Here is a 16,907-nt window from a genome sequence, read left to right as displayed (position 1 = left end):
TCATTATAAAGAATAAAAAACTATAAAAATTGTCCTGAACACATAAAACAATGTTTAAAATTCACTTATATTTAGAAAAATGTAAACTTTAAAATAATGTAGAAATAATATTTTACCTTTCAAAACCAAGAATCAACAAATGGGACGAATTCAAACTAAAAAGTTTTTTCTCAGCAAGAGAAATAATATGTGAGGTAAATAGGGAGCCTACATCCTGGGATCAAATTTTTACCCCTCACATATCAGATAGAGCTCTAATCTCTAGAGTATACAAAGAACTCAAAAAGTTAAAAAACAAAAAAAAATGAATAACCCAATCAACAAATGGGCCAAGGACCTGAACAGACACTTCTCAGAGAGAGGATATACAATTAATCAACAAATACGTGAAAAAAATGCTCATCATCTCTAGCAATCAGAGAAATGCAAATTAAAACTACTCTAAGATACCATCTCACTCCAGTAAGAATGGCAGCCATTATGAAGTCAAACAACAATAAGTGTTGGCGAGGATGTGGGGAAAAAGGTACAATCTTACATTGCTGGTGGGACTGCACATTGGTGCAGCCAATTTGGAAAGCAGTAAGGAGATTCCTTGGAAAGCTGGGAATGGAACCACCGTTTGACCTAGCTATTCCCCTTCTCGGACTATACCCAAAAAACCTAAAAAGAGCATACTACAGGGACACAGCCACATCAATGTTTATAGCAGCACAATTCACAATAGCTAGACTGTGGAACCAACCTAGATGCCCTTCAATGGATGAATAGATAAAAAAAAAAATGTAGCATTTACACACAATGGAATATTACTCAGCACTAAAAAATAACAAGATTATGGTTTTTGCAGGGAAACAGATGGCATTAGAGCAGATTATGCTAAGTGAAGTTAGCCAATCCCTAAAAAACAAAGGCCGAATGTCTTCTCTGATATAAGGGGGGTGACTCAAAATGGGATAGGGAGGAAGAGCATAAGAAGAAGATTACTACTAAATAGGGAAGAGAGGTGGGAGGGAAAGGGAGGTAGAAGGGGAATTGCACGGAAGAAGGTAGGAGACCCTCATCATTATACAGATTACATGTATGATGATGTGAAGGGAAAAAAAAAAGAAGTGTGTCACATTAGATTGGGTAGAGAGACTTGATGGAAGGGGAAGGGAGGGGAAGGGGGGGAAGGGAGAATAGGAAGGACAGCAGAATAAAATAGACACTAGTATTACTGTATGTATATACGTGACTGAATGACCAATGTGATTCTGCAACCTGTACACTCAGAAAAATGAGAAATTATATCCCATTTGATTCAAATGTATGATATGTCAAGATCATTGTACTGTCATTTAATTAAAACCAAAAAAAAAAAGCAAAGAAAAAAAATATTTTACCTTTCAAGCTGACAGAAACCATAAAGTATGAGAATCAAATCAGTTGATGAGGTTATAGGAAACACTCAAGTATACATACAAAGTTATCCATTGCAGCACTGTTTATAATTTTCAAAATATTGGAAATAACCAAAATACCTACTCAAATATTAATAAAAGAGACTATTGTATATATAAAAAGCAGAATATATTGTATCACTCCAAATATATCCTAACATGCAGAACCTATGAATATGTTATCTTACATGGCAGAACAGTTTTTGCTAATGTGATTAAGAGTAAGGACTTTGTGAGTGGAGAGTTATGCTAGATTATTCAGCTGGATCCAATCCAACCACATCATGTGGCCTTAAAAGCTGAAAACCTTACACAAAGATGTAACACTGCTGTCTTTGAAAACGGAGGAAAGGCCACAAAATAAGAAATGTGAGTGACCTCAAGAAGCTGGAAAAGGCAAGAAAGACATTCTCCTTTAGAGCCTTAGAAGGTACTGCAGACCTACTGGCACCTTGACTTTAGCCAGGAGAAATCTAGGTGGACTTCTGACAGAACTGTAAGATGATAAATTTGTACTGTATGAGCTGTCATATTTGTGTTAATTGATTGTAGTAGCAGAACACAGTGGAAAAACTAGTGACATCCCAATTAAATTTTGTTAGTATACTACCTATGTTAAATTCTGAGTTTTCATAATTATATAATGGTTATGCAAGATTAGGAGAAGCTAGGCAAAGGAAAATTCTCTATACTAGTTTTCCAAATTTTCTGTAAATCTAAATATCTAAGAAATTGGAGGGGGAAAAGGTATTAAACCAAATTTGGCATTGAAAGAGGAAAAATTCAGTAGCTGAAATATTTACTTCTGTAGTGTTTGTTTTCATATGATTAACAGAGACTGTGCTGATCTTACTCAAGTTCACAGAGTATGAATATTAAGGATGATAATATATAAATAAATCTAAAATTAACCCAGCACTGGAAGCAAACCAAATGTCTATCAGTTGGCCAATATATAAAACAATTTTGGTATCACCAGGTAGTGGGAATAAAAAGATGCAAACTATGAAATTTTTAAAGCATTATACCAAGTGAAAAGACAACTATGCACTACATAATTTCATTCATATTACATTCTGGAAAAGATAATAGGGACAAGTCAGTTTAGGAGCTGAAAGTGAGAGGAAGGGATCAAATGCAAAGGAACATAAATTTTGGAATGATAGAAATGTTCTGTATCTTAGTTGTGGTGGCATACATTTGTCAAAACTCACCAAGCTGAACACCTAAAAATAGTGAATTTTGTTTTAGTAAATTTATTAAATTTTATATAACTTTCAAAAGAAATCTGTTTTAAAAGAAAAGATATGTTTTAAAACATAACTCATAAAAGTTGAAGGTAAATGGCTTGAGATAATTTAATGGAAAGATAACAGAAGAAATTAGGGGTGCTCGAGATATAGCTCAGTTGGTAGAATGCTTGCCTCACATGCACAAGGCCATGGATTCAATCCCTGGCACCACAAAAGAAAAGAAAGAAATTGGATATATGAGTGCATTCTATCAAATGAAAATGAATCTCTAAAATAAAGAATATTATTAGTAATAGTAGGATAACTTCCCATTTGCCCCTCTAGCATATGTTAACATATCAATGTGTGTTTTAACATGTTATGACATATAAGAATTAAAATATTTTAGATTTTGTTTTTGTATTTTAATATATAAAACATCAATATATTAATATAGGTTCAATCTGATTAATGGATATGTGTTTATTAATTTCTGTGCTTTATATTTTAAAGGTTTCGTGATAAAAGTTTTGCTTTGCTTAATAAAAAAAGCATCACACTAAATGTTTGTTGAAAATGTAGATCACTGGGCTGAGGATGTAGCTCAGTTGTAGGGCACTAGCCTAGCATGTGCCCAAGGTCCTGGGTTCAATCCTGAGTACCACAAAAACAAAAATATGTAGATCGCTGTGCCATAGGCCCAAAGATTCAGATTTGTTATCTCCTAGCTGAAAGAAAATTGTAATCTATGATAGAAATGCTTAAATTGCAAAAGCAAAACAAAACAAAAAAAGAAACTTCTAGTGGAAAAGTTACCCATAATGAAGCTGTTAACTGAAGCACTTTTCAGCTGTTTGTTACTTTGTTATTCTTGTCACTAGAGTTTTCCATCTTTTTTGGACTTCTAGTTCTGAAGATAAACTAAAAATATGATGGCTGGAAAATGAAATTTAACATTTTCCTTTTTATTGATTTTATTTTTTTAAATACATGACAGTGGAATGTATTACAAATTCTTATTCCACATATAGAGCACAATTTTTCATATCTTTGTATAAAGTATGTTCACACCATTTCATGTCTTTATACATGTACTTGTTTTTTTATTACAATTCTTATTACACATATTCTTTTCATTTTTCCTTTTTTTTTTTTGCAACTGTAGTAGCCAATATTCAATATTTATTGAACATCTAACAAGTTCTTAAGTTATACTAAAAGAACTTGAAAGGAAGTTATTTATATGTGACCAAAACTTTCTTCTTAGGTAATTACAATCTATGATAAAAATATACTATTAAAATTTAGATTAATTTACTAGTTAAACTAAAAGCAAAAATGAAAATAGTTCTTACCTGGGTCCTTGCTAGTTGTCAAGGTAGCATTTTCTTAGTGTGAATCATAACACTTTAAGGAACTGTTATTAAAATTAATCACTTAAAATTGCTGTAATATTGTCCTTAATCCCTTGTGAGTCACTGTGTGAAAAGTCTCAAGCAGAATTATAGCAGGATTTTGTTGCACATCCCTGTGTTTTCATTTGAAAGGTGACAACATGTTTCTCTGTCTCCACTTCTCCCTGTCTTAAGGGAACAGCAGTAGTGCCAGGACATCAGCAAGTCAGTGTCTCTCATTACCACCTCGGAGACTTCTGAGAGTGGTTGCGTAGCAGCAGTTTTATTTCAGTTACGAATCATGCCCAGATAGCGAAGTTCAGTCTTCCGGGGTTACTCCAAATTACAGATGGTGAATAATATTTGTTATCATTGTCTTTAACATTTACCAAGCTCCAAAGAAAGGCAACACGAGACTTTTCTTTCACTGATAGTTGCTAATTTTAAGCCTGATTTTGAAGGAAATACTGAGTACCAAATAATTAAAGTAAGTCATTTTAGTAGTATTGATGGCTTCGACAACATAGTTGTTTTTTTTAAATGATGAACTTTCTGCTATTTTTAAGAATTGTAGAGGGTAGCAACAGCATTTCAGGAGAACTGAATAAGGTAGGAGTTGCTTTGAGTGTTTTATTAGAATGCTTTCAGATTAGGTTGGTGTCAGGAGGATGAAATAAATTTATTTATAGTCTTTTTTGTTTCCATTTATGCTGTTGTATTTAGGGGGTAAATTTATAGAAGAATCCTTTGCACTCTTTACATCTTTATAAGACATGCTTATCATAACTGTGTAAAGAAAAAAGTATTTTCCTTTTGGCATCCATATATTTTTAAATCTTGAGAATTATTTTTCTTTTATACTCAGTGACAATAGATTCAGTTATGTATAAAGGTGATTTCAGTAGTATTTCACCTTAGTTTATGTAGATAGAACATATTTATACAGGGACAAATTCTTATGGATGAATCAAATGTCACACTGGTAGTTCTTTATTTTTTTGTTTTGCTTGTTTGTTTTTCTAATATTTTGACCTTTAATACATTCCTGGCTCTTTGTGATATGTAGTTCTATAAGATTTGTGTAGAAATTTGATTAAGTACATATAGGGGAATCAAGTTATAATGCTCAGAATATTTGAAGAGGATTTAGAATGTGGAGAATTAGTAGAGCATAGTGGTTAAATAGCAAAGGGTTCAAGAGTCAGACTGTTTGGTCCCAAAGTTCTGCTCTGCCATTTGGCATCAGTGTGACCTCAGTAAAATCACAAATAAACTTTCTTTGTATTTTGTTGAAATGTGATATACTATTTATAAAGAAAATTAACTATTCATATATCGCACAACCTTGTTAAGTAAATCAGCACACATTTTCATTTTCATAGCTAAAACTCTTTCAGAAACGTAAATGTGTGTGTGCATGTGCACGTATGTGCACTTTAAATTATCTCTTGTTAATTTCCTTGGACATGGCTTCCTCTCACACTCAGAGAAAAAGGTGAGGTTCATACAGCAGTCTATAGGATCCACTGTCGACCACTCACCCCCACAGCTAACACTACCACCACCACCATCCTTCTACCTCTCTGCCCTTATTTCCTACTACCCTCCTGTCGCTTTCTGTACCACACTGATTCCTTGGCTGTTCCTTGAACATTTATGCTTTTTCCTTAAAGCCTTTGCCCAACCTGTCTCCATTGCCTGGAATGTTTTTCCCCTCTAATATCTTTAAGCTGACTCACCTTCTTCGATCTTTACTCAGATGTATCTTCCTCTAAGCCATACCCTAACCACTTAATATCACCACCCCATTACATGGCTATGTTTTATATACTGCAGCACTTGTCTTTATTATGTTATGTTCAACACATATTGGTGATGTTCAACATAACATAATAAGACAAGTGCTGCAGTATATAAAACATAGCCATGTTTCCTCCCACTAGCATGTAAGCTTACTGAAGGCCAGGGTTTTGGTTTTGTTTGTTTGTTTGTTTTTTCACCAATATGTGTGAAATATGTCAAGTATCTGACAAATAATAGATGTTCAATAAATGTACAAATGAACGAAACATTTTAAATATTAGCATATGCTAAATTTAAATCTTAATTTGGTATCTACTGACTTAAACAAGTTATTTCATGAAGTTGCTGCATGAATTAAATGATAGTCCATATTGGAAAGCACAGTTCTGATACAGAGAAAGCCTTTAGTAAACTCAGTCAACAAGTGTTTACTGAGCACTTATAATGTACAAAGTATCCCTGTAGACACTGGGGTATATGTCACTGAATGTAGCAGTCATAAATCTCTACTACTGTGGAATTTATTTCTAGTTTCCTTCACTTCATTTGGTACAATGGTTTCCAGAGAGAAAATTGTGATTCTACCTACCTATTCACTGGTCTTCCACCCTAAATTCATGTTCAATTAATGTTTACAGGTACTCATTTTCCTTTATTTTAAAAACACTTTCATAGCATTGTGAAGACCTGGGATCTGTCCCCATCACCACAAAAAAATATAATTAAAAAAACACTTTTGTATTCAGTTATGCTATTCTTAATTTTATTAATTTATTAACTTATTCTTGATTTTAAAATCTTCCTTTTGCAGGTGAGAATCTGAAATTTGGAAGTTGTGACTAGCCCAGTGTCTTAGAACCTAGGGATAACTGAGCCAGTGTGAGTATCTGGGAGAAAGGAAGGAATATGAGCAGTAGCAGAGATGCATTGTGAATATGGAGAATTATAGGCTTTCAGAGTTATTAGAGTATAAAGGATGAAGCAAGGAATAGACAAGAGATCAAGCTAGAATACAAAGTAATTACCAGATACCATGTCCTGTAGATAGAACTCTCACCAAGACTACTCTTAGATGTTTTGGTCATTTATCCATTCTGATCCAGTCAGATGTAGCCAAGGCAGAAGAACTGCATGGTATAAAGTATAGTGACCTGTACATAAGGAATTCTCAGAAGCGAGCAGTGGGCAATTAAGCATGGTGTATACACTGAGCTTTCTCAGAACAGGATTATGTTGCCAGAAGGCTCAATGCATGGTTCTTTCAGGATAGAGGTACATTAGAAAACAAACTTAGAGACAAAGGATATTTAGTGGTATCAATCTACATAGCTATGTGATCTTTCTAAATAGCTTGATCATGGGACCAGAAAGATGAATGTAAATAAACTTTGATCCAGTTTTGATTTTGGATAGCTGATCATTAAGAAAATGGAGGATATTGATAATTGAATACTTTAGATAATTGGCCAGGAAGTCCCGTTAAATAGAGAAGGAAAAAAGAACAAGAGGATAGCTGATAGTGGGCTAAGGACTTCAGAGTCTTTAACTACAATAGTACATTCATCTATTTCTCCTAATAACTCTCAGTTTTTGTGTCGTGTTCCTTGATGCCCTGTGTTTAGGCACAGACACACTAAAGATCATTAGGTCTTTTTTGAAAAATTAACATTTTTATCATTATGTAATACTCTTCTTGATACTTGGTAACTTTTCTTGCTCTGACACAAGCTCTGTCTAAAATTAATAGCTATTATTATTTTATTTTGACTGGTGTTGGCATGGTTTATCTTTGCCATTCATTTACTTTTTAACTATATGTGTCTACATTAAGTGTGAACTTCTTAAAGACAGCATATGGTTGGGTCTTACTTTTTGATCCACTGTGCCAATACCTTTTAATTGGAACATCTAGACAGTTAACATTCAGAGCAATTTTTTTATATAGTTAGATTACTATCTACCTTATTTGTTACTATTTTGTTTGTTGCCCTGTTCTGTATTATTTTTTCCTTCCATTTTTTTTTCTACTTTTCACAGTTTTAATTGGACATTTCATTTCCTTTTTTCCCCTTATTATATCATTTATAATTCCTTTTACTTTTTTTAATGGTTGACCTGGAGTGTGCTACATATATTTACAACTAATCCAAGTTCACTCTCAGTAACACTGTACCTCTTCACATATAGTGTAAATACTTTATAATAGCAAAATAATTCTAATTTTCCCTTCCTATCCTTTATATTATTGCTGTGATTAATTTTGCTTATGTATGCATAATCAAATACATTATTGATATTATTATTTTAAACAAATGTTTGTATTTTACCTTCACTTTCTTCTTCAGTGTTTTTTTTTTTTTTTTTAAATTCATTCAGCTCCAAGTTTCTGACCTATATTATTTTGTATCTCTTTAAGGAACTTCTTTTAACATTTCTTGTCAGGCAGGTCTATCAACAACAAATTTTTTCAATCTTTGTTTGAGAAAGTATCTACTTCACTTTTGAAGGGTGATTTTGCAGGTTGGAGAATTGTAGGGTGGCATGGGTTTTTGTTTGTTTCTTCTCAATACTTGAAATATTTTACTTCATTTTTGTCTTGCTTCCAAGGTTTCTGAGAAATCAGATGTAATTTTTTATTCTTCTGTATACAAGGTGGTTTTCCCCCGTCTGGCTTCTTTCAGAATTTTTTCTTTATCTTTAATTTTCTATAGTTTGAAATATGTGGTTTGGGGCAATGTTTTTATTGTTCTTGTTTTGTTTTGTTGCTGTTGTTATTTTTGTTATTTATGGAGCTTGGTGTTCTGTGGATCTGTGGTTTGGTTCTGACGTTAAGTTGGGAAAATACTAGTCATTGTTTCAGATATTCTGTTACTTTTTCACCTCTCCTGGTATTCCCATTATGAATAGGTTATACCTTTTATGGTTGTCCCACAGTCCTTGGATAATCTGTTTTGATGACTTCAAAATCTAGTTCTATTTGTTTTTCAGTTTTGAAGGTTTCTTTTTGTTATATCCTTGTGCTCAGGGATTCTTTCCTCAGCCTTGTCCTAACAATAAGTTTATGTATATAATTTTATGTAGTATCTAAATCCTACTTTAAATTACAAGTTCTTCTAAGGCAGATTGTGTGTTTGTTTTATCTTTGATTTTCTTGTAAATTCTAGTACAATTCTATACCACAAAGATATAAAATGAATTTTATTAAATAAATACATTAAAATATGAAATAAAATCAAATAAAAACCTAAATAAAGTTAAAGTATTGCATGGGTGAACATTGACTAGGACACATTTAGTCGGCTGCTTTACCCTGTGCATGTGCACATGTGCGCAAGTGTGTGCTTGTTGTCAAGGCCCTCTCAACTTAGGGTAGTGATTTTTTTAAACAACCCTATACTCCTCCTAGAATTCTATAATCTTAACTCTAGTTTGCTGACTGCATTTATGGGCAATATGGTGATTCATTCTAATTGAGTTACAGAAAATAAAGCCTGTGCCCTGGAGAACTAATGACAGTAACTCTCCCTAATGACTCTTAAGTCTGTATGGAGACCAAGCAAATGACTATCTCTAAGTATTACGGTACTTTCAAAAAAGAACTTGTTGTCTCTTTCTTCTAATGTCTCTATGTATGTAGAAGCTGGAACAAAGTGATAGTTTAGAGAATTATGCCTATGTGATATTTTCTAGATTTTACACTTGGAAGAGGAAAGGCCAGGCCAAGACTTTATGCATGTTATGCTACTGAGCTACATCCTCAGTCTGTACTTACTCTTTCAGCATCAAGATCAATAAAATATTGACACGTTTTTTTCTTCACTCATCTAATAGCTGTAATTCATGTACAAAACTGCAAAGGTACATGGAGCAAATGCCTCCTGTGGCATTGATATCCATCCCTAACACATGCCTGTTGAAATGCCTAACAGCAAGCTATAAAAATTACACAAATATTTGCACAGAAATTTTTAAATTTACTAACTTCTTCCTATAAAGACTTCTAAAATTAAATCTTTTAACAAAAAAATAAATAAATAGTTGTAATTCAAATAAGTTTGTTTCCATTTTTCTCTAATGAATGGAGTAATGCCTAAGTGTTTAAAAAATATGTGACTTGATAAAACACCATGGTAGTCTGTGCTACTGTTTACCAAATATTTCTAGTTCTCTTTCGGGGTTTCTACAAATCCCTTCCCCATAGATGTTAGGTGTGGTCACAAGTTTGTTTTGATTTTTTTGTTTGTTTTGTTTTGGTTTGGGTTTGGGTTCGTTGAAATGAAACTAAAAGTGATATGAAGTTTTAAAAGCTAGTACAGTTATCTCCATTTAAATGTTAACTTTACAAATACCATATCCAAAGTGATATGGACCTAATTTTAACAGTCTTCTTTTTAATTCATTTATTTATTTGTTCTAATTTGTTATGCATGACAGCAGAATGCATTTCAATTCATATGGAGCACAATTTTCCATTTCTCTGGTTGTACATAAAGTAGAGTCACACCATTCGTGTTGAGACTACCAACAAGTTACCTTGTACTACTTAGTTAATTCTTTTTTTGATGTCTTAAGGTCAAGTTTCTTTTCTCAGTGTCACTGTCAGTTCCTGCAATATACCAAGTACTTTCTCATTTCAGGTCATTTTCACATTCTGTTCTCTTTAATTATTTGCTCTTAATTTAGGAAATCACTTTGTGTCATTTCTTTTGAAATTGCTGATACTATCTTCATAGAAAAGATTACATTTGTCAATGTTTTATTGTTGTGTTTTTAAAAATCTATTAGTAAAGTTAGAAATTTTTTTACATAACTAGTATAAACTAGAAATAAGAACTCAGTGCTATCAAAAACTTTAATTATCACAGAAAATAAAATGATCTTATCACTTACCAAGTGGTTTCAAGCAACTATTACATATAAAAAAAATTGAAATCTGGATTCTGTTTCAAGTCTACATTATAAAAATCTGAACACATTTTGCAAATTTAGTGCAGAAGGTAATATTCCCTGTTGATTCTCTCTCCCATCACCATCTGCCTTTTCATTCTAGGGATTCTTCAGCAAGCGCCTGAAAGGCTCCATCAAGAGGACCAAAAGCCAGTCAAAGCTTGACAGAAACACAAGTTTTCGGCTCCCATCTCTGCGTAATACAGATGACAGGTAGGAAGTCAGCTTGCTTAAAACAGAAAGCAGTGTCAAAATGGATTTTGATGATTCATCTTGGCCTTTTCTAACTTTTCAGTAATGATAATTTTAGAAAGATCAATATGAAATTTATTTTTTTTACCTTGTTCATATTGAGCAGGGTACAGTATATTGTCTCAAACGCCAATCCAGTTTAAGAATCTTGAGAGTTTGTGGATTCATAAGAACCAATTAAGGAATCAATTATGCTTCTTTGATAAGAGTGAAATTCTAGTGGTCAGGGGTGAATCTTTCTTTTTTTTTTGCTAGAATGACTCTAAGAGGTAATGATGATGATGGTTAATAATTTTTGAGCATTGTATATGTTATCTTTCTATTGCTATGACAAAATACCTGATAAAATCAACTTAAAGAAGAAAGCTTTATTTTGGCTCATGGTTTCCGAAGTTCCAGTCCATGTTTATTTGGCTCCGTTGATCCTGAACCTATGGTGAAACAGAATATCATGGTGAGGGAGGGTATGCCAGAGCAAAGCTGCTTGCCTCATGGCATTCAAAACCCAGAGAGAAAGAGACAGGAAGGAAGGGGCCTGGGACAAGATATACCCTTCTAACTTCCAACTAGGCCTCACCTCCTGAAGTTTCCACCACCTTCCAGTAGTACCACTGGCTGGAACCAGTGAGACTTCAACACATGAGTCTGTGGGGAACATTCCAGATCTAAACTATGCAACTCTACAGGGTGTTTTATGCTTATGATCTTATTTATTTAATCTCCATAATAAATCTATATGATAATGCTGTTATTATCCCTGTTTTATAGATGAAGAATCTGAGGTACCGAGATTCTTACCCAAGATCATATAGCTAGTAAATAATAAAAATGATATTTGAATTTGGGCAATTTGGCTTCATAGTTCATTTTCTTCACTACTTTGTTATTCTCTCTATATGGCATATGGAATTGGCATTGTTGGTTTATAGTCACATCTGGAAGACATGTAATGAAAAAAAAACATGGATTTCAATAAGGACTGTACTAGCTTAGGTAAACTTAAAATGTATATAGTTCATGAAGGATAACATTCCTCTAAAATCATTGAACATGCATGATACATTTTTAATATTTTGTGCCTCTGTAATGTTGATAATTTTAGAGTGTTGCATCAGTACATCATTGCCAGCACCAGTTTTTATTGAGTGCTTACTATGTGCCAGGCATTTCAAATGTAGTCTCATATAATACAACCCTAGATACTATTATTATCCTCATTTTACAGACGAGGAACTGAGGCGAAAAGAGATTGAGAAACTTGCCCAGTGTCACACAGCTAGTAAGTAGTGGAGCCTGGATTTGAACTCAAGTCTGCCTCTCATATTTGATGTCCTTATTTATATTTGAGGTTTTGGGTTTTGGATTTTTTGATGTTGTTGTTTTAGTAAGTGACATTATTTTCAATCACTTTCTTAACAAAAAGAAAGAAAAATTATAGGCTTGGCAGGCAGAGAATTATTGTCCTTGTTTTATAGATGAAAGAATTGTCCCTCATACTAAGCTGATGATGAGACTATTGCTTCATGCCACAACATGGCTGGAGGTGGAGATCATTATGTTCAGGGAAGTAAGCCAGGCACAGACAAGTGCTGCATGATCTTGGTCATACGTGAGATCTAAAAATATTGATCTCATAAAAGCTCTTTTCTCTTAACCACGTTAAAAGTGCTCATGGAAATTTACAAGCCTGTCCAATTGGCATGTAATTTTTGTAGTATCTTTTATACCTCTTGGTGTATAAATTATTAAATTTAATTTTCTAAATTTAACTGATGGAAACATTAATTTTATTTATTAATGGAGTACCATGTGATGTGTCAATACTTGTATACCTTGTGTAATATTTAAATCAGGATAAACATATTTATCTCTTCAAATGTTGACCATTTATTTATGGTGAAAACATTCAAAATCCTTCCTTCTGCCTTGTTGAAATATACAGTACATTCCTGTTATCTGTAATCACCCTGTTATTCCATAGCATACCAGAGCTTCTCACTCCTGTCCAACTATAACTTAGTGCCCATTTGTCAATTTCTCCCCCTCCCTCCCTTCCTCGCACTCTCTAGCCTCTCTGTCATTCTACTCTCAACTTTTATGAGATTGACATCTTTAGATTCCACATATGAGTGAAAGCATACAGTACTGGTGTTTCTGTTCCTGGCTTACTTCACTTAACATAATGATCTCTACTTCCATTCATGTTATTGCAAATGACAGAATTCATTCTTTCTGTGGCTGAATGGTATTCCATTGTCTACCACATTTTCTTTATCCCTTCACCAGTCAGTGAACACTTACTTGGTTTTTATTTCTTGGCTATTTTGCATAGTGCTGCAGTGCCCATGGTAGTGCAAATGTCTCTTCAACGTACTGACTTCATTTTCCTTGGATATATACCCAGCAGTGGGATTGCTAGATCAGACACTAATTCTATTTTCCATTTTTTGAGGAACTTCTATATTGTTTTTCATAGCCATTGTAAATGGGATTGCTTTCTTGATTTCTATTTCAGATTTTACTGTTGACATATAGCAACACTAGTAGGTTTTGCATGTTAATTTTGTACCCTGCAACTTTGCCAAATTCATTTATTAGTTCTAATAGATCATATATATAATTTATAAAATTAGATTTAATAATTTACATATATTATACACACACATACACACATAGATTACACATACAGAGAGTATGTAAGGTCATCTTCAAACAGTGTAATTTGACTGGTTTTCCAGTTTAGATGCCCTTTACTTCTTCCTCTTGTTTGATTGCTCTGGCTAGAACTTCCAGAATTACGTTGAACAGAAATGGTAAAATTGTCTTGTTCCAGACCTTAGAGAGAAAGCTTTCTGCTTTTCCCCATTCAGTATGTTAGCTGTTGACTCAACTATAATGGCCTTTATTACTTTGACATACATTCCTTTTATACCTAATTTTTCAGTGTTTTTATCATGAAGCAATGTTGATTTTGTCAAATGCCTTTTCTGTGTCCACCGAGATGACCATATGGGTTTTGTCCTTCATTCTGTTGATATGGTGTATCATGTTTATTTATTTGTGTAATATTGAACCATCCTTGCACCACTGGGATGAATCCCACTTTATCATGTTAATCTTGTTAACGTGTTGTTAAGGATGTTTATATGTTTGTTCATCAGTCTGTAGTTTTTTTGTTGTTGTTGTCATGTTCTTTTCCAGTTTGGGTATCAGGATAATGCTGGTCTTGTAGATTGTGTTTGGAAGAATACCTTCCTTTCTCTTCTCTTTTTTGGAATAACTTAAGGAGAATTGGTATTCTTTAAATGTTTGATAGAATTCAGCAGTGAAACCATCTGGCCCTGGACTTTTCTTCAATGAAAGACTTTTTATTGCTAATTTGATCTGGTTATATACTTGTTATTGCTCTATTCAGGTTTTTTATTCATGGCTCAATCTTGGTAAGGTGTATGTGTCTTGAAAATTGTTCATTTCTTCTAGAGTATCACACTTGTTGGCATACAGTTGTTCATACTAATCTCTAATGATATTTATATTTCTGTGATACCTATAATGGTATCTCCCCTCTAATTTTATTCGAGTCTCCTCTCACTTTTTCTTAGTCTAACTGATTGTTTTCTGAATCAACCCTGTTTTATTGATCTTTTGTATTGCTTGGTGTTTTTTTCATTTGGCTAATTTTGTTTTGGGGAGTCTCCATTTTATCTATTTCTTCTCTACTCTTTGTTATTTCTACTAATTTTGGTTTGCTCTTGTTTTTCTAGTTCCCTCAGATGCAGCAATAAGTTATTTACTTGAGATATGTCTTTTTGATATGGGCATTGATTGCTATAAACTTTTCCTCTAAGTACTGTTTTTGCTACATTCCATAGGTTTGGATATGTTTGTCTCCATTTTCACTTGTTTATACATCTTAGTTTTGAGGTAATCATTAAAAAAAATGGTTTTCTGGGGTTTTTTTCCCTTAGTTTCCTTTTTAAAAAAAAAATCTGTATTGTTTATTCTTTTTTATTGATTTTATTTTTTAAAATACATGACAGCAGAATGCATTACAATTCTTATTACACGTATAAAGCACAATTTTTCATATCTTTGTATATAAGTATGTTCACGCCAATAACTCTATAATTTTCATCATTTCAGGAGCTCAGAGCATTTTTTAAATAAGTCCAATAAAATAGAATGACAATTTTTTCACAGTATATATTTTTAAGAATAAGGATATTGTACAGCAATTAAAACACTCCCAATTCAATAGCCAGTTTCTTATACTCTGCAGCATCATATGCAAACTTGGGAGACAAGAAGGTTTTTTTTTAATAAGTATATTTTATTTTTCAACCTTGTACTAAATATTACCTTCTTAATTTCAAACAGAGTTCTATCTTCTATTCCATTTTGCTTTAAGTAATCCATAGGAATTGTTGGCTTGTATTACCAAGAGATTATATTCTCCTAGAGACTTATATTGCTTTTATATATATATAGTTCCTGCATTTTTAGTCTTTTAGTGTGACCTAAATTGATTATATGTGACTTCCATACTGTTGTTTCAATCAATAGCAGTATCATTCTATCTCAAATACAGCAAAATAAGTAGATGCTGATGAATTTCAAACATTAGATAACCCTCTTTATTTTCCAAATCTATTTGAATTATAAAGATTTCCTGTAAAAATTTTTTTAAAACTTTATATTTTTATTTTGTATTGGGATGAACTAAAAGTTGTAATGCACTGTTTGTGCACGTATATATACATACATGTATGTATTTTAAAAAAATATTTATTTTTTAGTTATATGTGACCACAATATTTTATTTTCATGTGGTGCTGAAGATCAAACCCAGTGCCTGACACATGTTAGGCAAGCGTTTACCTCTGAGCCTCAACCCTAGCCCAATACACATATGTATTTTTAATAGACTCTCTCACCTTCGGGTCTCTAAAGATATAAACAGAACTAAGGTTTATCTATTATTTCTATCAATTTTTTAGCTAAGCTATTTATTTTTTTTTTTTTAGCTAAGCTCTTTGTATTAGTACTCTTATAGGCATAACCAAAGATTTTCTAAAGACTTCATTTTCTTGCTGAAGTCAGAACATTCCTTTCAAAACAGTGTATAGTGTCTAAATATAAGTACATAGATGGTTCTGTTCTTATATCTAACATGTGAATACTCTAAGTTAAATCTAGTAGAGCTGCCCTTTCCTTCAGTTTTTAAATTGTACAAATAAAATACGTACATCTTTGTTGTATTGGGAAAAATGTCTCAGTAATACACAGTCATACATTCTGAGAACTGCATCATTAGGCAGTTTCATGACTGTGTGAATGTCATGGCATTCTTATACAAAACTTAATGATAGAACCTACTAAACAACTAGGTTATGTGGTATAGCCTAGACTGCCAACCTTTATAGCATGTTACTATACCAAATACTATAGGCACATATAACACAATGGTATTTTTGTATCTAAACATATCTAGACATAGAAATGGTACAGAAAAAACACAGTATAAAAGATGAATGGTATACCTGTATAGGGCACTTACCATGAATGAAGCTTACAAGACTAGAAGTTACTCTGGATGAGTCAACAAGTTAGGGGTGATTGAATGTAAAGGGCCAGGAGAGTGCTATACTAAGCTATAGGCTTTATAAACACTGTGTACTTAGGCTACTCTAAATTCATAAAAGTATTTTTCTTTCTTCGATTATAAATTAACCTTAGTTTACTATAATTCTTTTACCTTATAAACATTTACATTTTTTCTGTAATAAGACTTAAAACACAAACATACAGCTTTACAAAAATATTTTTGTTCTTTATAT

General features: G+C 32.7%; 1 protein-coding gene across 8 annotated transcripts in view; it reads left to right on the top strand.

Annotated features, from left to right (window-relative positions):
- Positions 1–16,907, top strand: part of Rasal2 (RAS protein activator like 2) — a 343,852-nt gene that overhangs the window by 256,686 nt on the left and 70,259 nt on the right. For all 8 annotated transcript variants that reach the window (XM_071600283.1, XM_071600280.1, XM_071600279.1 and 5 more), the window contains one exon: positions 10,922–11,031. In XM_071600283.1, coding sequence (XP_071456384.1) covers positions 10,922–11,031 — 110 coding nt within the window. The remainder of the gene's footprint in view (positions 1–10,921; positions 11,032–16,907) is intronic.

This window comes from Marmota flaviventris, chromosome 12 (assembly GCF_047511675.1).
Source record: "Marmota flaviventris isolate mMarFla1 chromosome 12, mMarFla1.hap1, whole genome shotgun sequence".
In the NCBI taxonomy this organism is placed as follows: domain Eukaryota; kingdom Metazoa; phylum Chordata; class Mammalia; order Rodentia; family Sciuridae; genus Marmota; species Marmota flaviventris.
Note: the sequence above shows the minus strand (reverse complement) of the source record. Positions and strands in the feature narration are given on the sequence as shown.